This window comes from Oryctolagus cuniculus, chromosome 14 (genome assembly GCF_051225735.1).
Source record: "Oryctolagus cuniculus isolate XC-2025 breed Fujian yellow rabbit chromosome 14, ASM5122573v1, whole genome shotgun sequence".
NCBI classification, from domain to species: Eukaryota; Metazoa; Chordata; class Mammalia; order Lagomorpha; family Leporidae; genus Oryctolagus; species Oryctolagus cuniculus.
Window position 1 is genome coordinate 11,611,531 of NC_142880.1, and position 25,072 is coordinate 11,636,602.

Sequence of the window (25,072 nt, forward strand, 5' to 3'; positions counted from 1 at the left end):
GCAAAACATAGACACAACATTCTCAAGGTTTATTGGAAAACGTAGGTTGGCATTTACCACTGACGGCATCGCGCTCTTGCTGCCTGGAGGGATAAGCACTCGGAGATCTGGTTTACGATTATTCATTCCTAGATTCATGGGGGGAGGAGATTTCGCTTGCATATTCTTGTTCAAGTTTCCAGGTGAGACCAGCAGACCTGGTGAGTTTCGGGGGTTGCCATATCCGTTCCCTGTGAACACAAAGCAACGATTCGTTCAGGGAGAGATCAACACTCAACGGTGTTTCCAGAGAATGCACACCACACAGGAGTATAACCAGCAAAGCTTCACGAGGAGATACAGAATCCACACACACACGCCGAAATGCCGCAGGATGACGGCTGTGACCTCCACGCTCAGCGTCGTCCAGGCAGCCAATCCTTCAATATTCTTCCAAGGGAAGAGTAAAATCTTTGGACCACAAGAGAGCTAAGCTACATCAACCTGCTGAGAAATCAGCATACATATATACATATTTTTTTTCCTATTAAAGAACTTCAGGAAGAAAGTCAGACAGTCGTGTAGGGCCTAAGGAAAGCACAGAATTGGTTTTGCACTTTAACGGACTAGCTTGGCAGAGGCCTGGCTGGAGTGACTCATTCAGTTCAAGGGTTTGGGTTTTCTTTTGTGTGTCTGTGTGTCCTTAAACAAAGAAAGGGTGTAGCAGCAAGACTGTAATTTCTAGGACCTGCAGGAGGAGAGGAAGCTGTTACACATCCAGTTCTCCTTTTCTCTAAGTGACTTCTCCCTATAGTGTATCTTCCACTTACGCACTCCAATGGCTATGTGCAATCCTGTAGCCTGGCTCTCCAGTTTGCCCAGAACTTCCCAAACTGAGTCTCCTTCCCAGAGCCGCTTGAACGGACAATGCCAGAGGATGCAAGACAGGGGCTGGCTACATAAGGGCCTGACGTGCCTCCATGATAATCCAGTACAGACTGAGGGGAAAACACAGAGTGATTGAGACTGCCCAGGTTGGGGCACTACAGAGTGGCACATTAGGGGCCACTCAGCTCTGGGGAGGGAAGAAATCACCCAATAAAGTTTCATGGCAGTGACGGAGAGGACAGAAGATCTGCCAGGCTTTCGTCTGGGTGCTGGGCAAGGACCAAGGAAGGGCCAGAGACAGAACAGTCGGGGACACTGTGAGGAACCTGTACAGAAGGGAACCTATGGAAAGAGAGGGGTGCTGGAGACGCGCCCACACCACCCCCCACTCCCTGGGGACCCACAGGTTGGGCTCTGGAGACCTTGAATTCCAGGCTAGAGGGTCCTGGGCTTACACGGTGGACATGCAGGCCCAGGTTTCAGAATGGTCACAGATCTACTGACATTGGGGTACTCAAGAATAAGGAGGCCTGTAGTGTGGACCCAACTGGAGACACTCTAGTGGCCAGAGAGAGAGAGAGAGAGAGAGGCAGAGGGGATCACAAGGCACTCATGCATTTCAGCAAACATTTATGGGAATATCTCTGAAATTAAAACATATTTAAGGCACACTGCGCAACACACACTTGTTCTTTGTCTCCACAGCTTTGCCTGCCTCATTTCAGGCATGAGTGAAAAGGCTGAATCTATAGGACATAACTGCAAGACTAAATCTGTCAATCAGATTATGTATAAAGTTTTTGAAGTTGCTGGGAAACAAAACCCAAAAATAAAACAAATGGAAGACTCCTAAAACATGTGCCCAGTACACAGCAGTGGTTTCACACATGTTGGTTCACTCTGAATGGAAACCATTCTTCTATTGTCAAACTTCAAGAAAATCAGCTAAACCCTCCAAAGCTGGATATATGTGTCACGAGCCAAGATTTTCTGTTACAGTTTATTTGGATGGTGTTGGTGGCAAAAGTGATCACATACAAAAAAAATAGATTTATCTTTTCTCACCAGAACTACAAAGAATATGTTCACTTAGAAAAATGCTTGATAACATAGAATGCTAAGAGATACTGAACACGTCTTACTGAATCATTGCTGTGTATGTTAGAACCTTTGTTTGAATTGACAGATCCCTCTAGATATAAGGGAAATGGGAAAACCAAGACAAAATCGGCACTGTTCTGTCTGTCAGCTCAAGTTCAGGCGGACACACCAAGTCCACGTGTCACTTCTGTATGAAGCCTCCGTGAGATCTGGCTTAAATAAACAATCAAATGGAAAATTAGCTGGGTAATTTCAAAACAAGGGGAAAAAATAGTCAGTTAAGCAGTGCAACGAAGCTTGAACAGATGAGAAGAAACTAAAACCCCGGCGTGGTAGCTGCCGATACTGGTTTGCATGGAGGAGCTATTTTGCTACAAGGAAGTAAAACCGCCTCGTGAAAAGGTGTCGCCCTGTGATGTGCCGAGCACTGAGCCAGTGTAAGCAAATGGAAACGCTTCACAGACATCCTGCAGAAAGTTTTCTTTGCTTGTTTGCTAATCCTACCGGGAGCTCCGAAATTCCAGCCCAGCCTCTGTCTTTTTGTCCATATTTCAAACAATGATTTGGGGTGGCAGGAGAAACATAAAAGTAAATATAACTAACAGTTTTTCATGCAGTAAGCACCTCAAACTCAAGATAATGATTTCAAAAGCATTCTATGTTTCTCTTGGAATATTTCCTGTTATTTCAAGATGATGCCACTTTAGAAAATCAGTCGTGTCCTTTAAGGTGCTCACATATTTGACGTAAAATATTTTGAACCACGATGAGACTCCTTAATTCATATTTTTAGAGAGTAAAGTTATTTTTAAGAACAAACAAATTCTGTGTCCTATGGGCGAATTTCTGCTGTTTTTAGCATATTGTGCCAGTTAGCATTTTGGAGCCGTATAATAACCATTTTTGCTTCCAGCCACCAAATTGTTATTCCTTTGGCGTAGTGCGGATTCAGGAATGCAAGTCTGTGGATCCTAAACCAGCGATAGAGAACCCTATCATTTGAAAATCACTGATGAATACAGGCGTGTGGTTGACTGCTAAGGAGAGCCTGCAGTTAGACGGGCTGGGTCCCCACAGCCGCACCCTCACTCTGAGCGCTGCGGCCTGGGCCCAGGCTGCTGTCCCACCTTAAGATAAATTCACCAAAGAGAACGGTCTCATTTAACCTCCGGGGCCGGGGAGGCGGGAAACACCCCACCCCACAAGCCTCCAATACCCAGACTGTACCTTTCTTCACGCCACGTTTTAAAATTATCCTCGGCCCAGATGCTGATCACTTTAGACGTGACCAAATGCAGATGTCACCTTGGCCTGACCACTTCAAAGCTCCAGAATTACAAAGCGCGGGTGAGTGAGTGGCTCTCCTGATTAGAGATTATGAGAAAGTGAAGCCCGGACTGTTGCCGAGTCTAACGAAATTTTCGTGTTGCATCTGATTAAAAATATGACTGCACGTAAAACAGTTCGGACATTCATGAGCCAATTCACATAAAGGATAGCAGACTCTTCCCCCTACGGGTTACAAGTTTGTAAACACTCATATTAAAATCAGAGTAAATGTACACAACTTGAAATGCGGTGGTAGGAGGATAAGAAGGGCTTTCTCCCCTGCTAACTTGCAGACACTTGTTGCTTTTTAATGTTTCTTTTTTATTGACTCCTATTTTAAGAAGCTGTAAATTCAGCGAACATATTCCTGGCTTCAGATATTACGAGGAAGGCATTTTGCCTTGTCTAAGAGAGCCCAGCTGAGCAGGCGGCTCTCTTTGAGCCTGAAGTCCCGACCCTTTCTTTTATTTGGACTTTAGGCATTATGAATCTTTTCACTTGCTTTTTTTTTTTTTTTCTTTCCCAAGACGTTCAATGATCAATATGAGCATATAAAACTAACAAGTACAAAACCAACAGGAGGCCAAGAAACCAGGGCTAATTCTATCATCGACACACTCTTTTTAGAATCTCCCATGTTGACACCTCTGACCATTCCATTGTCTTCTGCCATTTCCGTATCCAAAAAGATACCTGGTCTTGCTCAGATTTCTTCAGAAATGCCTGTCTCTCCTGCACTGTCAGCACCCGGGTTAGGCTTTTATCACCACTTCACTAAGTGTTTCAATTACCCCCCACCTGGTCCCTGGGCGCTGGCTGACGGGCTCTCTTTGCAGGCCCTGAGATGAGCTTCAGAAGGTATGGGTGACTTGAAGTTTTTTTTTTTTTTTTTTGCAAACTTTGGCACATGGTTGAAATATTAACTGGCTCAGCCTGGGAGATCTTTCTCAACGGTTTCTTCCATCACATTTCACACTGCTGGGCCAGCGTTCTGCCTGCCTCTCAGGACTGCCTATGGTTGAGCCACTCCATCTATCTAACCCAGCTTCCCATGGTCAAGGCCAGGCTCACAGGCTCTCTGCACACACCCCAGGCTTTGCTCCAGCAGATCGATGTCCAGCTGCATTTGCGCGCCTGGTTAATTCAAATCCATCTTTTAAGGAGCACTTGTAGTTCCAGCTCCTTCATGACGCCTTTCAGGCCTCACAAACCCACTCTCCTCTCAACTCCTACTGCAATTAGAGCCAGTGACGTCACACAACGCTCGCGCGTTTAAACGTTTCACGTGCTTAAGAAACGGATATATAGAACATGCTAGAAAAGTTAAGAATTATCTGGGAATGGCCCTGAAAGTTAAGCAACCAAAGGAATGTGAGGTGAGAACTGAAGACATAATGAGTAACTTGTTAAGTTCAAACATCAAGAGTCTCTCCTCTTCATGCTACTTGAGAAAATTTTCTAATTTAGATAATGACTGCATACTGATGACCAAGTACACCATTGAGACAAGCTGCTTATCAACCATATCCTCTGAAAGTCAGGAAGTTAGACAAGTGCCCACCTACTAAATTTGTTTATAGGGAGTTAATTGAAGCTTCTTTTCACCTGTTGCACGTGTTAATTATTTCATAGCACATTACCTTAGTTAACTGCAAGTGGTAAAATCAAATAAGGGAGACATTTTCCCTAATGAAAATAGAAACTTTAACGAGACATCTATCTTTGCTTTCAATTGACAAGTGTTTACTGTCATAGGTTGTCTCTGTATCAAGGTAAATCTCAACCAGAATTTACTCACACAGAGTTGTTCACACAAAGGTGGGAAGCATGAAGTCTTGGGAAAAAGAATCGTGGGAGGGCGGCAATTATGAATGAACGGGATTTTTATCAGATGGTTCCAAGAAAGACATCTTGGACACAGGGGATGCATGACAAAGAGATCTGAGAGTCACATCTGTATTTGGGGAACATGAGCATTTCTGTGAAGGGGAACTATTGCGTGCTTTAGAGCATGCAGCTCCCACATGCGGAATAAGTGGACGTGGCTCACACGGACCTCTCCAAGGATGTTAACTTCATGCTGTAGACTACAAACCAAACCACTAAACTTTCACCAAACTTCATCCTGTAGAAAGTAAGCAAATAGGGGCAGGCGTCTGGCACAACTCTTAGGTTGCTGCTTGGGATGCGCACATCCCATATTGGGGTGCCTGGTTGGAGTTGTGGCTCCTCTGCTTCTGATCCAGCTTCCTGCTAACGTGCACCCTGGGAGGCAGCAGGTGTTGACTTGAGTTCCTGAGTCCCTGCCACCCATGTGAGGATGTCTGATGGAGATCTGGGCTCCTGAATTTGGTCTGGCCTAGCCTCGGCTGTTGCAGGTGCTTAGGGAGCAAATCTGTGGATGGAAGAGATATTCTCTCTTTCTCTCCCTCTCTCCCTCTCTCTCTCAGATGCATAGATGGAAGAGATTCTTATTCTCTCCATTCCTTCTCAAGTAGAATAAAAATTTAAAAATATTTAAAAAATGATAAAGTAACCTAAGAAACAAAAGTGTAAAAACAAAGTGAGCAGTCACAGGACTTCTGAGTGGTTAGTTGTGTTACCTGGGTGCTGGGAACGTTGCCAACAGTGGCTGGGGAAAGTAGAGAGCAAAGGGGGTTTGACTGCTATGAGGGACACTTGCCAGGATGTACCTGCTACAGAAGACACTGGGCATGAGGTCTGAAGGAGGCAGAAGAGGTAGAAAGGTTTACAAGGCTGGCTGGAGTTGAGGAAAGACGTAAAGCAGATAAGCCCAGGTTCTAACCTTGATGTCTCCATTAGATGCAACCCTACTGAGTCTTCTAGGCTTTCTCAACATAAGTAATTATTTCACTAGCATCAGAGAAGCATAACAGTAATCCAGATCAGAGACTCTCAGATCTTCATCTGAGACAGCCATCACCAACACAACCATACAACAACATCAGCAATAGCAAACACTGTATCATAGATTTGCCAATGACAAATTAAGTTCCCTGAACACTGCCAGGCACCTGCTAACTGCTATATAAGCATTTGATACTACCCATGGCTACCTTTACTCTTCACAAGGACAAGCCTGGAGGCACTACTTAATGAGAAAACTCAGAACAGAAAGGCCCCATCTCTTGCTTAGCATCAAACAGTTTCCAACTGGTAGAGTCTTGACTTGAACCCATCAGTGGGTCCACAGGTGCACACCCTGAAGTACAACACGACACTGCTCCTTGAAAACTGGCCACACGGAGATTCTGAAAGCCTTTCTGTGTCACACCTTCCTCTAATCCTACAGCAACATAAAGGAAGAGAAGAAACAACTGATGTGTGAGACCCAGGACAGGAGACTCAAGGTTCTCATGAACCAAAAGTGTTGTGGAGGTCTAAAGCACGCACTCCAGAGTCAACTGGGCCATCAACCACAGGAGTTTCTGCACACAAGGAGCTGAACATGCCATAAAGGGGCCCAGAAAGGTGATGTTCTAAACCATACTTCTGGTCTCATTTGTACTTGTGAAAAGGGAATAATAGCTTAACTACAACGAAGACCAGAGCAGCTGCTTAGCTTGCAGGGCACTGTCTGGAGTAGATGATTAAACATGCTTTTAAAAGCAGATTTTGTAATGTTTTAGTCAATAATCCGCTCCCTGTTAATAGATGCAGAGGCTAACAATGCTCTCCTACTTCCTGTCAACGTAAGAGACTGGCTCCTATCAGAACCACTCAACCTGACAGTGAAATGTCTATGATTGTAGAGTATCTGCCACTAGTTGTCACCCGGAAAACAACTCCTAATATAAATAAGTGCATCCAATTGCTCTGTTCAGTAATCTGTAAATAGTGTAATCTGTGAACAATATCTGATTTTGGGGAATTTGGAGCTGTCTCAGTTCAGCACTGAGCTGAACACATAACTGGGACTTGGATGGCCCAATTTGCTCTTTGACTTCAAGAAAATATTATACCCACTGAGATTTTTTTCATTAAACAATTGAGAAAGTTGTTTACAGTCCACTACATATTGAATAGAAGATATCACATACATACTAATGCTCATTCCCATCAATTCATTTGACATCTGACAAGTTTTAAGATTAATGGTTTCCAATATCAAGCTGTTGTTTTGTGTCTCAAGTGGACATACGTCTTTTTGAAGAAAATTATTTTAAATTGTATACAGTAAACTGGTTCAGACAACTCCTCATTATATTGGAAGCAATCCTCAAGTACTTGTGTGTTTTTTTAGTAGAAAAGTATGCCTCTCTAGATCGCAGTCCTACACTCAGTTGTGCCCTGATAGTCTGGAAGCCTCTAGGACGGCTCAGCTATTCAGCTATTAGGAATCACAATCAGATTTTTCCTTCTTTCAGGGAAAAGAGATCTCCTACCCCAGACAGCTCTAGAAGAGGCAACCACAAACACTTGGGGCCAGAAATCTGGGAATGATGAAAATGTCAAGATATCTCATGTAAATCAGGGACAAATCAGACTTCTGATTCGTATCCTCACAAGCCTCCTGGTTACTGACTCTGAAATGCAAAACTGAGTTGTCACTCCTTCTGGGGGGTTTCTTAGGGAGAAATATAATAATGCATAATGCTATACTACAAAGAAACTCCTGTGCAACTTCACCCTCTACCATGGTGTATTCTTAGAAAAGAACCCAAGACACACCAAAGCCAAGACTATTCTTGGCTGTACCATTCCAGGGCCAGCAGACGTTCTAAAAAGAGCCCGTCTCTTCTGCTTGACCATGTCACCTGATGCTGGGCCAGGCTCCTGCGGACTTCTCATCTAGCCCGCTTGTCCTGGGCACCTCCTGGCCTGGGTCTCGTTTAGCGGCCTTTTGTGAAATTAAGTCTATCTGTCAGTTAGACACTGAACAACACAGACTATCAGCTCTGGGGTGCGAGGCAGAAGCACTTTACTTATTGCCGCGTGGTTTTCCCAAAGCTTCAGGGTCCATCGCTCGAGCGAGTTCTGGGTCAGAAAACCACTTCCACATTCATCCCAGCTTGGTTGGGGCAGAAGAGGAAGCTGAGGCGCGGGCGCTCCCGGGACGTCACTGGAATGCTCCGTCAGGGAGCCGAGGAGCCCGGATTTGAAAACAAAATGGAGGCTGCTTCCACGGTGTTGTTCAGAAGCCAGATGTCTGAGACTTAGCGGGCACCCTGCAAGTCTCCCTCTCCCTCATAAAGGCTCCATTTGCAAATAGGGAAGAAATGGACATTTGGATGCTTCCAGTGCGCAAGGCACTAAAATATCCTCTGCTTTGAGGGCCGATTTTCTGAAGGGATAGTTTCCAACTGCACCATAAAAATGATATGGAACCTTGCTATCTTAAAAAAATTCCACTTAACAGTGAATGATAGATTTATGACTCATTTAATTGTTCACTCTTGCGATTTGGGGGCTGTCTCTTTGCTAAAAATGAGGGGGTGTCTTCATTATTGACACAATCGCTCATTCTTTCAGTCATTTTTATAAACAAAAATATTGAGACAGTAGAAATTAGAGAGAACGTGACAGAAGAGAAAGAATAATTACTTGTGGTTTTAACATTTACACAACTGCTGCGAACACATCAGAAGTTCATCACGTTCACAGTGAAATGCACTGCACTGCACCGTGTCGCTCTGCTGTCTGCTTCGGATTGATTAATACACCTGCTCTGCTCCCAGCTCCGGACGGGGGCCACACATGAGATCTGCAGAGTGTACCGACAGAGTGTACCGACGAGTGACTCATTCACTGCACATTTCATAGGAACAGCTGGACCCGCTCTCAACCAAGGCTATAGATACTTACAACACAAACCATGGCTAACATTCCTTAACAAGCACTGACTCTTGGGCAGAGACAGTACTAGGTGCTTTTCGTTGGCTATCTCATTTACTGCCCCCGCTACTCCTGCGAATCGGGATTTCACAGACTTTTCAAGGCCAACTATGCCGTTCCTGAAATAATTCGTATATCACACACTTTTCTTGGCCGTTGTATTATTCTCAATAGTCGCGTCTGGAGCATTTCCCTAAATTACTGTGTGAGCATGTTTTGCTCCACCATTTTATAGCTTTCACCAAGCCGCTTCATGTTAGAACCAACTAAAGATCCTTTCTTCGTGTGGACTAACACTACCATGTTCAGATACGTAAAATGACTACAGATTTAGAGTTGCTCTTACTATTGTACTGTGACGGCCTGCATTAGCACACCTCAAATACAACCCAACGAGTAACTGGAGGTGCTGGGTGGACTCTTAAGGTGGAGAAACTGTGAAAGCAGGGCCCGGTGTCCCCCAGAACAGCACCTACATACTGAACTGCACGACAGCAAGTCCGACGCAGCCGTAACAAATGAGCCCAGTGACTATTTAGCACCCCAGGGACACAAAGGCAGATTATGCATGGAACCTGTTTATCCACAGCTCTGGTAGAAGAGTTTCATATAGTGTAAAGCAGCTAAGGCTCTCTCAGACATGACACTGTATCACGATTCTGTGCTATGGGCTGAATGCCAGCTGACATGGTGTGCAACCCTAAATGGAAAATCTAAGAGGCTGGCAAAGGTTTGTCTGAAGAGAACAAATCACTCTCATGGCTGACAGCCCTGAAGCCCCCGTGAGAAAGTCCCTGGTAGGTTAAAAAAAAGTGAAAAAAAAAAAAAAGATTTTTAAAGAGGGGTTTTTTAACCACATCCCTCCTTTAGCATCTACTGTCTACCAATTCCTAATTTCATAGTACCTCTGATTACAATAACACTTTCCTTGCTGTGGTAGAACCAAATAAATTCCTATGGTGAAGCCAAAATCTGGGAAGAGAGAACCCAATAATATAAAGAAAAAAAGACGCCTATGAGAAAAAAAGGCAAATATTGAGTAAAACTAGTGTTTTAGAAGGGAAATAGTAACTGCTTGAATTTAATATTAAAAAGTGATCAAAGCTTTATTATCAGTGACACTCTTGGGTTAAATCAATGATATGTGACCAAAGAGGCCAATTTTCACATTACTTTACTGAATAGGAGGATACTTCAAAATGTTTCTGGAAAAAGTGGAAAATGTATTTATTTTGGTGCACAAAACCTTTGAAATCTATGCATAGCATCTTCATAGTATTTGTTTCCCATGACATTTTTATAATATTTAAAAAAATTTACTTTTATCCACTTGAAAGAGAGAGAGAGGGAGAGAGAGAAAGGGAGGGAGGGAGTGAGGGGGGGAGGGGAGAGAGAGAGAAAGAGAGAGACAGATAGACAGACTATCTGCTGACTGCTGGTTCACTCTCCAAATGCCAGCAACAGCCAGGACTGGGACAGGGCATAGGCAGGAACCTGGTACTCCGTTCAGGTCTCCCACATGTGTGGCAGGGGCCCAATTACCTACGCTATCACCTGCTGCCTCCCAAGACACATTAGCAGGAAGCTGGATCAGAAGCAAGGAGCCGGGATTTCAACCATGTACGCTAGCACAGGTCATCCCAAGTGGTGACCTAACAGCTGTGCCAAATGCCCACTCCTGGTAAAGTGCAGTAGTTCAGTGTGAAGTCCATGGACATCATCTGAGAGGTTCCTGCTTGTCACGTCTGCTTTCCGGCTGTGTGAGAACTGCGTGTCTCAGGCACCCAGCATTTCCCCTTCGTAGGAATGCTCATCTTTCCCAAAAGCTGCACCACAATGCCTGCCCCCAACCCCTGCCATGAACTTTGTAAAGACCCCTCCTATGCATGGATTTCAAAATGAGTGCACCCAAATCACTATCTTTTAATTCTGTTTTTCCATGGGCTTTCTGAAGTACCCTTGTGTAACAGGATTGAGAGAACAAAAGGATTCAATTTGGGAAGTGAGGAATCATGACAAACAGAGGACTCTCAAGTCAGCTAAAACACTCCAGGAAGTTATCATTTAAAATTTCCCTTTTCCAGCCCGCGCCGTGGCTCAACAGGCTGATCCTCTGCCTTGCGGCGCGGGCACACCGGGTTCTGGTCCCGGTCGGGGCGCCGGATTCTGTCCTGGTTGCCCCTCTTCCAGGCCAGCTCTCTGCTGTGGCCAGGGAGTGCAGTGGAGGATGGCCCAAGTGCTTGGGCCCAGCATCCGCATGTGAGACCAGGAGAAGCACCTGGCTCCTGCCTTAGGATCAGCGTGGTGCGCCAGCTGCAGCGCACTGGCCATGGCGGCCATTGGAGGGTGAACCAACAGCAAAAAGAAGACCTTTCTCTCTGTCTGTCTCTCTCACTGTCCACTCTGCCTGTCAAGAATAAAAAAAAAAAAATTCCCTTTTCCCTGTGAAAATCAATTGGCTCCTTTAAGAATTAAGTCAAACCAAAGGGGTTGAAGGCAGAGGCTACAGCACCCTGACTTATCCTGTTTCGTCACTTTGACTTGCTTTTCTGACTTCCACATCATCCCCAGAGAATGGTGCAAGGCAGCGCGTTATCCGTCGTTTGCCAGGTCTTGTCAAGGGAAGTGGACCCTCATTTTCTCAGCTCTGGCTTCATAGCATAGGCTGTAGATATCCAATTAGGGGACTCAGGAGACTTTTCCTTCAATAAATCTTCATAAGCTTGGTTTATGTTACAACTATCAGGTGCTAAATTTAGTTTTGAATACTAATGAAGCCATTAGATTTTTATATTTGGGGTGAACTCTGAAATATTGTGAATAAATTCAGTCTTCTTCAGACTCATTCAAATTGACAGCTATACTTTCAAAACAGAATCAAACTAGTTGTTTTTCATTTGTTGCTTAATATTTTTGCAAGTAATAAAAGTTGTATTTTACACTAACAATTATTTTGAGAGCATTTAAATGGTATCCTTCTCCCTTCCAAGAATCTTACATTTTGAAATTGCAGTTTGTTAGGCAACAAAATGCAGACTCATTAAAGCCAATCATTCTAAAATTAATTTTTAACTACTTCACGGATACTTTAAATCTTTGAGGAAGCAGTGAGAATGAAACTCTATCATTTGCATGTAAGTGGTTGCAACTGGAGGATATCACGTCGAGTGAAATAAATTGGATGCAGAAGACAAATGCTGCATGTTGTCCCTTATATGTGGGAATTAAAATTTAAAAAGAAAAAAAATTAAAAAAAGAAAAGAAAAAAAAAGAAATGCCTGTGTCTATCAGTATTGCTGCAAATATAGTTTTGTCAAACTTTTTTTTTTACATCTTTGTCAAACAAATTGCTAAGAATGATATACTATTTTATCTTTAATGATCTGTGATTTTTTTTTTTTGACAGGCAGAGTGGACAGTGAGAGAGAGAGACAGAGAGAAAGGTCTTCCTTTTGCTGTTGGTTCACCCTCCAATGGCCGCCATGGCCAGCGCGCTGCAGCCGGTGCACGGCGCCTATCCGAAGGCAGGAGCCAGGTGCTTCTCCTGGTCTCCCATGGGGTGCAGGGCCCAAGCACTTGGGCCACCCTCCACTGCACTCCCGGGCCACAGCAGAGAGCTGGCCTGGAAGAGGGGCAACCAGGACAGAATCCGGCGCCCCGACTGGGACCAGAACCCGGTGTGCCCGCGCCACAAGGCAGAGGATTAGCCTACTGAGCCGCGGCACTGGCCATGATCTATGATTATTTTAAAATGTACTGTATCTGAATGAGGTTGAATATCTTCTCATCTGATTATTGTTTATAGCCCTGGCCTATATTCCTGCTGAACTATAGTCTTTCTATTGTTTATTTGTTGAACTCTATTTGGTGGAGGATTAAGCCTTTGGCTATAATGTAAATAAAAATATGCTGTTTCAAAAATAAAAAAAAAAACTAATGAAAAAGCAAATAAATAGAGAAGTCATTTTAGTGGATAAGAAAGTCAGCTGAGAAATTTTTGACAAAGTTAATAAATACTTGCAAAACAATTGTATAGAAAATCATGCACTGCATGATCTTTCCCCTTCTCATTTAGTTCTATTTGTAATAGGCTAAATTTTCCCTTTCCAAAGCTACATCAATTACAAAAAACATTATGTAAATCAAATTTTATGATTATATGAATGATCATAAAACACTGCATGCAAATGAACTACAGAGACTTATGCCTTATCCCTCATTGTGAGTTCTGAGTTCAAAGGTGCTAAGTCATGATGGACAGCCTGCAGGGTGGAGTCTCTCCTAGGCCAGAGAGTGGTCTCCACCACCCAGCCCAGCCTCTCCCCACAGCAGCACGCAGCCACCAGCGAGTCTCCACGTAGTTAGCTGATATAAATTAGGCATTCCAGCAGTGACAATGCTTGACAACCAAATGCATAAAATAGTAAACAATTAACAATCAAAATAAGGAAACAGCTGTTTCTTTTTATATAAAATTATATCTAATTTACAATAAATGCCAATTAAAATTATTAACCAATATACATAAATCTCCTTTGCCTTATTGTCAAGTAGATTGTATAATTCTCTTGAATTGTCAAGGGGAGTTCTAAAGTCTCCTCTTTCTCTCTCCTTTTCTTTTCTCTTTCTGACTGCAACCATGAATCAGTACATGCTTTAGTACACCTGGTACTTTCTTTTCTTTAGTTTTTTGCTTTATTCAGTTACAGCTAGAGAATTTTTTTTGAGATTTATTTACTTATTTATTTGTCAGAGTTACAGGGGCGTGCTGTGGTGTAGTGGATAAAGCTGTTGCTTGTGGTGCTGGCATCACATATGGGCGCCAGTTCAAGTCCCGGCTGCTCTACTTCCAATCCAGCTCCCTGCTAATGCACCTTGGAAGCAGTGGAAGATGGCCCAAGTGCTTGGGCCCCTGCACCCACGTGGAGATCCAGATGAAACTCCTGGCTCTTGGTGAATGGAAGATCTCACTCTCTCTCCCTGTCTCTCTGTAACTCTGCCTTTCAGATAAATAAAAAAAAATTTTTTTTAAAAGAAAGGTAGAGTAACGAGGGGGTAGGAGAGAGAGGGAGCAGGAGAGGAGCTAGATCTTCCATCTGCTGGTTCATACCCCCAGAGGGCAGCAGCAGCCAGGGCTGGGTCAGGCCAAAGCCCTGTGACTCAATCCAATGCTTGCATGGGATGCCAGGGTCGAGGGTGGTGAGTTATCCCGCTGTACCACAATGCAGCCTCAGACAGGTACTTTCTGTTCCATAAAAGTCAACCACACCCTCAAAGTGAAAACAAAGGGGAGATGCACAGTCTAGCACAAGGCACCACCGTGCTGTGGGCTGTCCCTATTCAATGTGATGATTACAAAACTCAGTCTTAAAATCATCAATAACCACTCGTATCAGCATGTCAAAAGCTCTAATGTACCGAGATATGACAAAGCGTAATTTTAAAAGCAGTGACTCCATTTTTGTTGTTGAGAATAAGGGATTAAGTAGTGGATGTATAACTGTCAACTGAAACCTAGAAATGTCACTGTTACTGATGAATTATAGTGACTGGCTATGTATTTCCCTTCTACAAAGAGGCCAGCCCACCCTGGTACTCCTTCATTACCATCTGCCTTCATCTTTGCAATTATTTCAATAAAAGTGATGCTAAGGAGTTCACTTGTTTAAGAGGTGATGTGTGATGGTCTGAGATACCAGCCCACCCTTCATTTACTGCCACATGTTGGCTCTTCCAGTTTTCCATTAGGAATATTAGACAGGTAGGGGCTGGCATTGTGTAGCAGGTTAAGCCGCTGCCTGTGAGGCTGGCATCTCCTCTGTGAGCCAGTTCGAGTCTTGGCTCCCTGCAAATGCACCTGGGAAAGCAGTGGAAGATGGCCCAACTGTTTGGGCCTCTGCACCCATGTAGGAGACCCAGATGGAGTTCCTGGCTTCAGCCTGACCCAGCCCCAGCCATTCTGACCATTTGAGGAGTGAACCAGTACATGGAAGAGATCTCCACCACCACTGCCACACCCCACCCAGCTCTGCCTTTCAAATAAATCAATAAATCGAAATTTTAAAAACCTAAAAAAAGAGTAGTAGAAAGATAGCAAAACTTTGCTTTATTGGCAAATGGTGTTCAGCTATTTAATGAAGCAGTTAGATGTCCAGTGTAAACAGTGTCAGAAGAAATTTTTGTCAGTGTTCAAGTAGATATCTTTTTAAATTTAACAATTATATAATGTCTTTGAATAGTTCTTTCCACTTTACATGAACAACATTAAAGCTTTATGTACAGAAGATCAACTTTTCCTTATTCAGCTACCAAACACCTGAGTATCTGCTGTGTGCTCTGTGTGTGTTGAGCTGGGAAGACAAACTGAGCAAGACAGGTTTGCTGCCGCCCAAGAGCCAAGTGCCCAGGAGACAGCCAAGGCAGACACTGCAATTACAGTGCTGTGGCATACGTAATTCAGGTAGAAGCTGCCCCGGGAGCAGAGGGGGAGAGGGCACGACCCTTGGGGGCTGAACTGAATACTGATGGGTGCCAAGCAGCACTCAGCACCACAAGCAGGGGAGGCAGAGGAGTGTCAGGGACACCCGGGCATGGGTGTGCAGAGCAGCGGCACACTGGAGTAGACAGGAGCACAGACCCCAGAGCCTGACTGCTGGGGTCCACCTCGGGCAATGATTTAACCTTCCTGTGCCTCAGTTTCCCCCATCTGTAGAAAGATGATCATGTGAACGTGTGCTTTAGAGAGCTCTTAAGAGAATGAATGAATTCCCTTTCAGGAAACACCTAGTAAGAGCCACTTCAATGTTCGCCATTCGCAGAGCTGGGGTGCAGAATTCTCGATGCCTTGCAGAAAGAGGCAACTGTGGAGCAGGGATGGGCTGGAGACAAAAGGCTCAGGCTTAGTCCTGGAGCTACTGCTGGGTTTCTGGCATGAGGATGAGGATCTACAATTAGTTTAAGGCTTTGAGGCAGGCCAGGGAGTCATGTCAAGCAGGGAGCTGAGTTAGGAGATGCTGGGGCCTGCACCAAAGTGTGCAGGAGGAACCAGAGGGGGCTAGATCAGCGAAGGCCCAGGAGGCAGAGTGGGTGAGGCCTCCCAACTCCCTGTCTAACAAGACGAGGAGGAGCAGTCAGGGCCTGGTTGGGAAAGAGTCCCCATTCTCTGCGCAGGCTGAGTTGACAGGGAGAGGGCTGACCTCGTTGGCCTTCTGGTACGTAAATGCACAATAAAAGTTAACTTCACTTCCTTTCCCCACAAGACTATCTCCTTCTTGCAAACTGGATGAACTAGAGCTTGGGTTAAAAAAAAAGAAGAGCTAAAAAGGCTAAAAAGTATTTGACTTGAATGCAGAGTCCTGCCTCTTACCTCAGAGTTCCTAACTTATCTGAGACCTTGAACTTCAATAGCAATATTCAAAAATTTGGAGGCTATCTTCTGGCCACTTTGCTTTATTTTTCTGTTTTAAGGACGAGGGACATTCTGGCTGGCCTTGATTTCCCCCGGTGTCAGGTGGCACTCTGACATCAGCACGGATATATTCAGCTTGGACATATGACACCGGCTGGCACTAGAAGGCAGGGGAAGATGGCTGAGCTGGGCGTGACAACCAGGCTCAGGACTAAGTGGCAGCTGCAACACATGTTCCTTGGAACCAGAGTCACCACAGGCTTCATCTTCTATTTTTAAAACGTGGGTAAAGGGGCCAGCGCTGTGGCATATTGGGTAAAGCTGCCGCCTGCAGTGCCTGCATCCCATATGGGGGCTGGTTGGAGACCCGTCTGCCTCGCTTCCGATCCAGTTCTCTGCTATGGCCTGGGAAAGCAGTGGAAGATGGCCCAAGTGCTTGGGTCCCTGCACCCACATAGCAGATCAGGAAGAAGCTCCTGGCTCCTGGCTTTTGGATCAGCACAGCTCTGGCCATTACAGCCATCTGGGGAGTGAACCAGCAGATTGGAAGACCTCTTTCTCTCTCTCTTTCTCTCTGCCTCTCCTTCTCTTTCTCTCTGCCTTTCAAATAAAATAAATAAATCTTTAAAAAAAATGGATAAGTAACTCACGACCACATGGGAACTGTGAAATCTATATGCTCATGGCTACCTGACAGTCAATAAATAATAATTGTTATCATCAGAACAGAGCAATTAGGTGTCTTTTCATTCCTTGCTTTTCAAAGACTCTCACGGCTATGTTACAGGTCCTCAGGTAGGAGGACACATCTGCCAAGCTTGCAAGACTTTCTTACTTCCACGGCACTGGAGCCGGTCATGGCAAACTCTTTCTTATCCCTGAAAGACCACTAAACTTAGTGCACTGTCAAGGAATTGATGATGGCAGTATAATTATTTTCAACATAGGAATCTACAGCATTCTAGCCATTGAACGGTAGTCAGAGGCCACTTACATCAAAGCTGAGTAATCCATGTTTTCCTGCCTATGTTTCTTTTCTTTTTTCTTCCTTTTTTTTTTTTTTGCAACTTTTAATAATTTTCATCACAACTATCACCTATCCCCGAAACAGCAAGCCAACTCACATGATAAGACCTTGGACAAAACATTGTAACACCTACATCATTTTCCTTATAACTGGTACTGTTCTTTGTAACCACCCACTCAGTCCCCACTACTGTCTCCAACCACGGGGTTTGGCAGGGACTCGAATCCAAGAAACGCTGGCCTGGATTCGACCCGGTCTTCTGATTTTGAGGTTATAAACCACAAAGTATGTTTTGGGGGAAAAAATTAAGATTTCATTTCAGCAAAGTGTGACCACGGAGTTTGTGCATTGACTTGACTCTATCTAATTTTCCAAAGAACTATGAAGTGGGAAGCTGGTGCTGTGTAGGTCCAATCCTTCTTCATTACACACAGAGCTACTGAAGCGTCAACCTCAGAAATGAGAGACAGCGCCCCCAAATTGAGGTATTTATAAACACGCTTCCGTATGCCTGTTTTCTTTATCTCTTTTCTTATAATTAGCAGGCTCTTACATTTGACCAGGGAATTTTTAAATTTATGCCATTTATGGATATTTCAATAGACGTGAATCTTTTTTGACATTTCAAATATAACCTTGTGTCATTCAGGCCTGCCTCCTACTATTCTAAATGTATAGCATCTTCCAGTTGCAGGAATTACCATGGTTACTTGTTATACCAATAGTGAACTCCAGTTGGCATTTCAAAGCATTGTGCTATCTTAGTGCCAGCATTGAAAATGGCATCAACGTCTCAATAATCGCAATACTATGAATTAACATGGAATCCTGGAGAAATGTGGCTGTGAGACAACTGGATACATGGTAAGAAGCTCTTAAGAGCTGAAGTCCATTTATTTAAGGGACTTTCAGGAGGCACATTACATTCATGGTCTCTCAGAGCATATTTTAAATGCAAAATGCGATTTTACTTTATTAACAATACTGCTGAATGCTTAGAATCTTACTCCTTCCTTTTATTTGCATACTCTTCTCTAGAAACGCATGGGATTTCAGTACATCTTTGAGTAGGAAATGATTCACAACACACAAAACATGGCTTGCCAAAGGCACTCTTAGGTCTAGGGATAGCATTGAGGATTAAGTTGATGTGATCCCAGCCCTCAATCCTCTGCTGACCAGTTGAAGTTCTACTAAGGAATCTTCGAGTTAATAAATGGTTTTCTTCTAAGTTACTATTTAACCACTGCTGTTTCAGAAAAGTGCTTTAGAAATTCTTGGGGTCATTTCTCCACGCCTCTCACAGACCTCTCAACTTTACCTTGCCCAGAAGACTCAAAGCCTGCAAATCCCCTAGCAGAACCCACAACACAAGCCTAGACTCACCTGCACTGGTGCCTGCACCGGATGTGAGGTCTCCACCCATCAGACCACCTAGGAATTAAAGAGGACAATCAGAAGGAGAAAGGCCACGGGCCCAGAGATCCCAACACTTTACCTTTAACCACCCCGGTATTTTTTTTCTCCCGGGAGTCGTAACCTCATAAAGAACTACCTAAATCAGCCAGCTGACATTTGTTTTATTGTGACATGCTGTGCTCAAACGTTAAAAATACATTCAATCACTGACATTTTGTGGAGTCTTTTTTTCTAGGAAAGATTACATTTTAAAAAGCCACGCTTTGACTAGTCTCGGCATTTTATTACTTCCAACTCTAGGCTTTCTCCTAAGCAGAAAGGAAAAAGAAGTGAGGTCTACTATGTGCTCAGATAGCTGTACATCTGATGTTAATTCTTGTAAATATATTTTATACCATTACTTTTTTGTAATGCTAGCTGTCCAGAATTTTTATCATTTCAATGAGCTACCTACATTTACTAACTGGATTTTGCTAACTGATACAGTAAAACAAATTTTCACTACCACAAATTTATGAATATATGCTTATTCATCACTAAACAAAGTATATTAAATTTGGCAATGTTTATAAAAATCTGGATGTTTTAATCAGATTTGAATATAATAATTGTGTTCAGTTTTTATAAACAAGAGTTAGCAAAAAAAACTAATAATGAGAATACCATCTATAGTTTCTAACTGCTTTTTATGCGATATTCTATAATTATTAGTTGGTTCAGGTTTTGGAATTAAAAGAAAATGTTAATTATATTTTAAGAAAATGTTCATTGTTTCCCATCAAATAATATTTTGGAAGTAAAGTATCAGAATAATAAAATTAATGAGCATTCATAAAATTAATGAGCATTTATCAGAAAGGAAATACAACTTTATTAGAATATCTTTTAAATAAATATTTTCAATATGGTTATTAAAAACTCATGAAAAACTGTGAGCACATTAACAAACCAAAAACAATGTCACACTCAAGTTCTCAGTATACTTCCCAGACTCAACAATCATCGAAATTGTTTTTATTTGGCTGATTTTGGTTATATTTTCTCCATAAGGTTTCTGTAATGAAAATCTGTAAAAAAACAGTTTCTATAATAAAAACTTCTTATGTAGTTCTAATTGTGAGGTAGGTATCTACATATTCTACAGATAAAATGTCTCTACAAATCAACTGCTTCTAATACAGTTATGAGTACCCAAGAAACATTACAAATTTCATATGGAGTGATTTCCTCAAAACAAATTTAAACATGTAATGGTTTACTACAGCGGCAAACTATTCTTGGTGCTGTGTGTGGTTTAGTTGTGTCTGCTACATGAGGGCTTAGTTGCTACCATGAGCTGACTAAGGAAGAGGACTTACTCCCCACTGACTCAGGAGGTTGGGATGCCTATTGAACCCAGTGCCTCATAACCTATTTTGGCTGATCTAGGTAAGTAAGAGTGGTCAAACTTTTTCTGAGCAATGGTTCTTTTCCTCTGGGACAGTGTGGATCAAACAATAGCAAGGATCTCAGACAAGCATGGAGACAATTCTGCAGCAAGGATCCGTGTGCACAGGACATGCCCTAAGTTCACTGCTGACTCAGCTTTGTTTTATTTCACATCGCAACTAAATTATGTTATCCCATCCTATTCTTTTTTCTGCTTTAAATCCTCTGTGGAATAAGTTACTCCCTAAATGAATAAAAATTGCCTGCAATGGCAAAGAACTCAAAGGGATGAGTGCTGTCAGAGAATGCAGGAAAAGGAGGGAAAATGCTGGGGAGGGGGCTGAAGCCCAAGTGTGGAGACGGCATGTTTGAGGTCCTGTTTGAAAACATGTGTGGCGAACCTACAGCCACAGGAGGAGCTAAGTGACAGGCTGGATGATAACGAGCAGATGAGTGAACATTTCAAAAGACAGGTTCAAAAGGCCCAGGCTTTATCACATAGACGACCTTGCGGGGCTGGATGTGACCCAAAGAAGGACATATGGGCAAAACCGGAAAGCATCCGGTAGACAAAACAAAATTTGGTTTTTACCACAAGTGGCTTCTCCCAACAGTCTATTGACATTCCGTCCTTCTGAGAACATACCTGTGTTACCTGCACTTGGAGGCCGATGTGTTACACCAGGAGACATACTATTCCTCTGCAGAGAAGGGTGGGCCAGTGGCAAGAGGTTGGGGTTTCCCAGTGAGCTGACCGGGTTGCTATACACCAAGCTGTTGTGGCTGGACACTGGGATGGAGACTGGCATCTCAAAGTTGGGGGGTGGAACAGCCTGGAGGAACACAAAATTAACAAAACAAAAACACGGGTCACAGGGAGGAACTGTAACAAGCTCTCCTGGGCACAGAGCCTTCACTTTTCTAGGCAAAACTCCACTTTCCAAATGGCTTGGTGTCTAGACCATAAAGAGCTTCCGAGATGTTCAGATCATGAACCGGTTTCTTGAATATGCTCAGAACTCGTCTGTCTTTGCAACTATTAGAAAATGTCTCACTTTTGTTTAAAACAAAGCCCCGCTTCATTAGACTCCATTGTCTTCGGATCCCATTCTATTAAGTAATAATTGTTCATCTGTGCTATCTGAATCGAGTGCCAGAAATGACTGCAAGATCAAAGGTACATGATTGTGATGACTTCACTGAGAAAAAAAAGGGAATTAAAATGCAAACCAGACCCTTTGGTTTAATTGCTTATTGAAGCATATTTATGCACAGGTTTAATGATATAAAATCATCTCCAGGCACGTGAATAGCACATATAGCTTAATTATTATTTTTAAAAGTCTTCCTTTTAAAAGTAACTCTAAAGATAATAGGCATTTTAAGATACAGGATTCAACGGAGCACATATCATTCAATAATTCACATTTTAAAACGTTTGCTCGGAAGATATGCTATGCCCCACATTTTGGTACTCGCGTACTGCCGGGATTTGTATCTTAAATGGGAATTGAAAAATATTTAGTGAACTGAAGCTGTGTGGATGTCTAATTTAAACAATTCAGGCCTCAATTGTTAATTTTTTTTGTATTTGGCATTTTCAGCAGAATTATGTTTCTGCTTGAAACTAACTAAATACTCATAATCACCCCCCTTTTTTTTAGCATTTCAAATGAAAATACTGTTTGAATGTATTGCCAGAGAACTCATGCTGTGAGAACACACAGCATTCTTAACAGGATAAAAGGGATCCATTTGTTTTGGTGTAAAAAAGTTTTGAAATACATGCCTATGATGGGTCTTCACAAAGCTCATGAAAAGTATGGCTGAAAGCACTCTGCATGGATGAGATGCATGTCATACATATAATGTCAGACACTTGCTGTATGTAAGGCATTCCCTCAGGGGCCCCAGAGAAGACACTGCCCAAGTTCACATACACCTGTGCCTACGGCTCAGCTGCTCGCTGTTGTTTTTTGTTTGCCTTTGTACTTTTTTCCTTCAGTGTCTCATCAGCTTCGGCTGGCCTGCATCAGACCCTGCGCTGTGATACTTGTGTGTATCTTGGTGACGATGGCAATACTGTCCTGTTTATGTTTATGCTCTGTTATTTTTCATTTCTTACATTTTCTTTTCTTCCACCTTCTGGACATGTGGACAGTGACAAGCGCACAGGTCCCACGAATCTTCCCTTCCATCTGTCTTTGATTCTTCATTGTTTTCAGAGGGGAATAAAAAGTGCTCGTGTGATCTATTCACCAGTCATTGTTCTGTTGCAAGACGGGGATTCGGAAAATAATTTTTGGATAATCCCCATGATGGCACGTAAATGTCTTATCAGATGTCAGATCATGACTATGTCCCCACACTTCCAGAGCCTTCGAAGTCAAACAACAGAAGTGTTGGAGTATGCTGGAAAGCCAGTGCCTGGAGAATGAGTAGCGAGTTGTATTCCTTCATGAAAAGGCAAGTGGGGTGACCCAGCGCATCCAAGAATCAAAATGCCTGCCCCAGCTCTTCTCCACTGGACTTGTGCTCATCGGCTCTTGCCAGGAGCTGGGCCTCGGGATGGCAGCAGCAGGCTCCCGTTGCCTTCGGGAGGCAGAGTTGCTGGAAGGAGGCAGCAGCAGGGGCAGAGTGGGAGGCAGAGGCGTCCTCCTGGCTGGGCCACAGCTGTGTGACAGCCGCTCCTCTCCTCCCAGCGCTGTGTCTGGGTGGCTTCCACCCACACACGTGGGTGTTGCTGTGTTCCAGTCGCTTCTGCCTCCCCGGGCTCCTGCAGCCTGGTATTGATAACTGCTTCTAGGTGGTCAGCCCTAACACACTGCATTGCTCTCTCAGGTCTCCCTCAGTCTCCCATCTGTAAACACGCTTCTGAATGATTACTGGTCAGGGTTTGCCATCTGTTTCTGGCTGAACCCTTAAGCCACACCGGTCACTCTAGCTCTAGAACGGTGGTAGGCTGCAGGAGGGCCCACCTCTGCAGGGAGCACTTTGGGGGTCAGTTGAGGATGTCTGGGAGCCCCCACGACTTTGTGCTGTGGCTCCTAGCCGAAGCCAGCACCATTCTCTCTTGTGGGATCAATGCAGTCTTGCCCTAGGAGACGGACCTGCTTCTGCACCCCACTCCCTTCTTTTTCTTTTATTTGCAACCCAGCAATCAGGCTGACCCTTTGGAAGTGTGCGTCACACGAGGGCACTCCTCTGCCCAAATCCTGGGAGACTCAGTCTCATCTGACTAAGAGCAAAGCCCCAACTGCTTCCCGTGGTCCACAAGGGCCTGTATGTTCCAGCTTTTGTCACCTTGTCTCTCCTTCCTTCCTTCTCATGGGAACTCTCTCATGTCTGCGCTGAGCACCCTGTATAACCCTGCACCCGGCCCTGGCCCTGTCCCCTCTCCTGGTCTCCCCTAACTGCTCTTCTTTCTCCCGTGTTGTCACATCAGGGAAGTCACTGTCAAACGGGGTCCCCATCGATCAAGGTGGTCGAGGTCTTTTGCTAGAAGGCAGTGCAGAACCCAAGACTCTACAAAGGCACAATCACAAGCTCATCGCTGACGTGTATAATGTGTGTAGCATGCACTACGCTGTGTAATTGACGTACACGATGGGCTTGGGCCTTTCCAGCATCCCTTCACTGTACACACAACGCTTCCCTTTTTAAATCACTGAGAGTCAGTAGGTGGCCCAAGGACATCTAGTGACAGGGTCATTGCCTTTGCTACTAAATCACTGTACAACACAGTGTACGTTCCAACTGAAATGAAATATTGCAGCCAGAAATCATAGTGTTAAATGAATAAGAGCTGGAAATCAGTAGCTTATTATTGGTGAACCAAAGAGCTGACTGGGTTCTTAGGGAACGTGGGTGAGCATCCCCATTGGAAGGACTGAGGTCTTGGGGGAAAATAAACCTTAAAGACTACCTTCTAAAGAAGGCAGAACTTGTAATGTTCTCTGGCACCACAGGCTAACTAGGGTCGCCAGGAATTAATTGTAGATTTCAAAATAGCTCATGCAAAAGATTTTGAACGTTCCTAACCTGAAGAAATGATACATATTTGAAATGATAGATATGCCAATCATCTTGCCAATTCACATTGGGTGCATGTATTGTAGTACCACACTGTGCCCCATGAACATTATTATTATGGCAGTTAAAAACTTTAAATATATGGTGTGGCCACTGCGGCTTAGGAGGTTACACTGCCACCTGGGATGCCTGCATCCCATATTGCAGTGCCCAGGATCAAGCTCCTGCTCTGCCTCTCGATCCGGCTTCCTGCTAATGTCTCTGGGAGGCAGCAGATGAGGGCTCAAGTACTCGAGTCCCAGCCACTCACACAGGGAAAGGGGATGGAGTTCCTGTTTCTGCCTTTGGCTTGGCCCAGACCTAGCTGTGGTGGGCATTTGGGAATTAAACCTCTGGATACAAGATCTCTCTTACTGCCTGTCTCTCTCTGGTGCTCTTTCAAATAAATAAAAATCAATAAGTGTTAAAATCTACATTTTAATTACATTTTTTTTGACAGGCAGAGTGGACAGTGAGAGAGAGAGAGAGAGACAGAGAGAAAGCAGAGAGAAAGGTCTTCCTTTACCGTTGGTTCACCCTCCAATGGCTGCTGCGGCCGGCGCACT

The 25,072-nt window shown here is 43.9% G+C and overlaps 1 protein-coding gene and 1 long non-coding RNA gene across 13 annotated transcripts in view; one reads left to right on the forward strand and one right to left on the reverse strand.

Annotated features, from left to right (window-relative positions):
- The window catches only part of LOC103349544 (uncharacterized), a 217,670-nt gene that overhangs the window by 55,898 nt on the left and 136,700 nt on the right, over positions 1-25,072 (forward strand). The gene's annotated exons all lie outside the window — the stretch shown is intronic.
- The window catches only part of MEF2C (myocyte enhancer factor 2C), a 175,824-nt gene that overhangs the window by 14,024 nt on the left and 136,728 nt on the right, over positions 1-25,072 (reverse strand). For all 10 annotated transcript variants that reach the window (XM_070056431.2, XM_070056420.2, XM_089313005.1 and 7 more), the window contains 3 exons: positions 21,082-21,268; positions 18,975-19,022; positions 58-230 (listed from right to left, as the gene is read on the reverse strand). In XM_070056431.2, the coding sequence (XP_069912532.1) occupies positions 58-230; positions 18,975-19,022; positions 21,082-21,268 (408 nt within the window). The remainder of the gene's footprint in view (positions 1-57; positions 231-18,974; positions 19,023-21,081; positions 21,269-25,072) is intronic.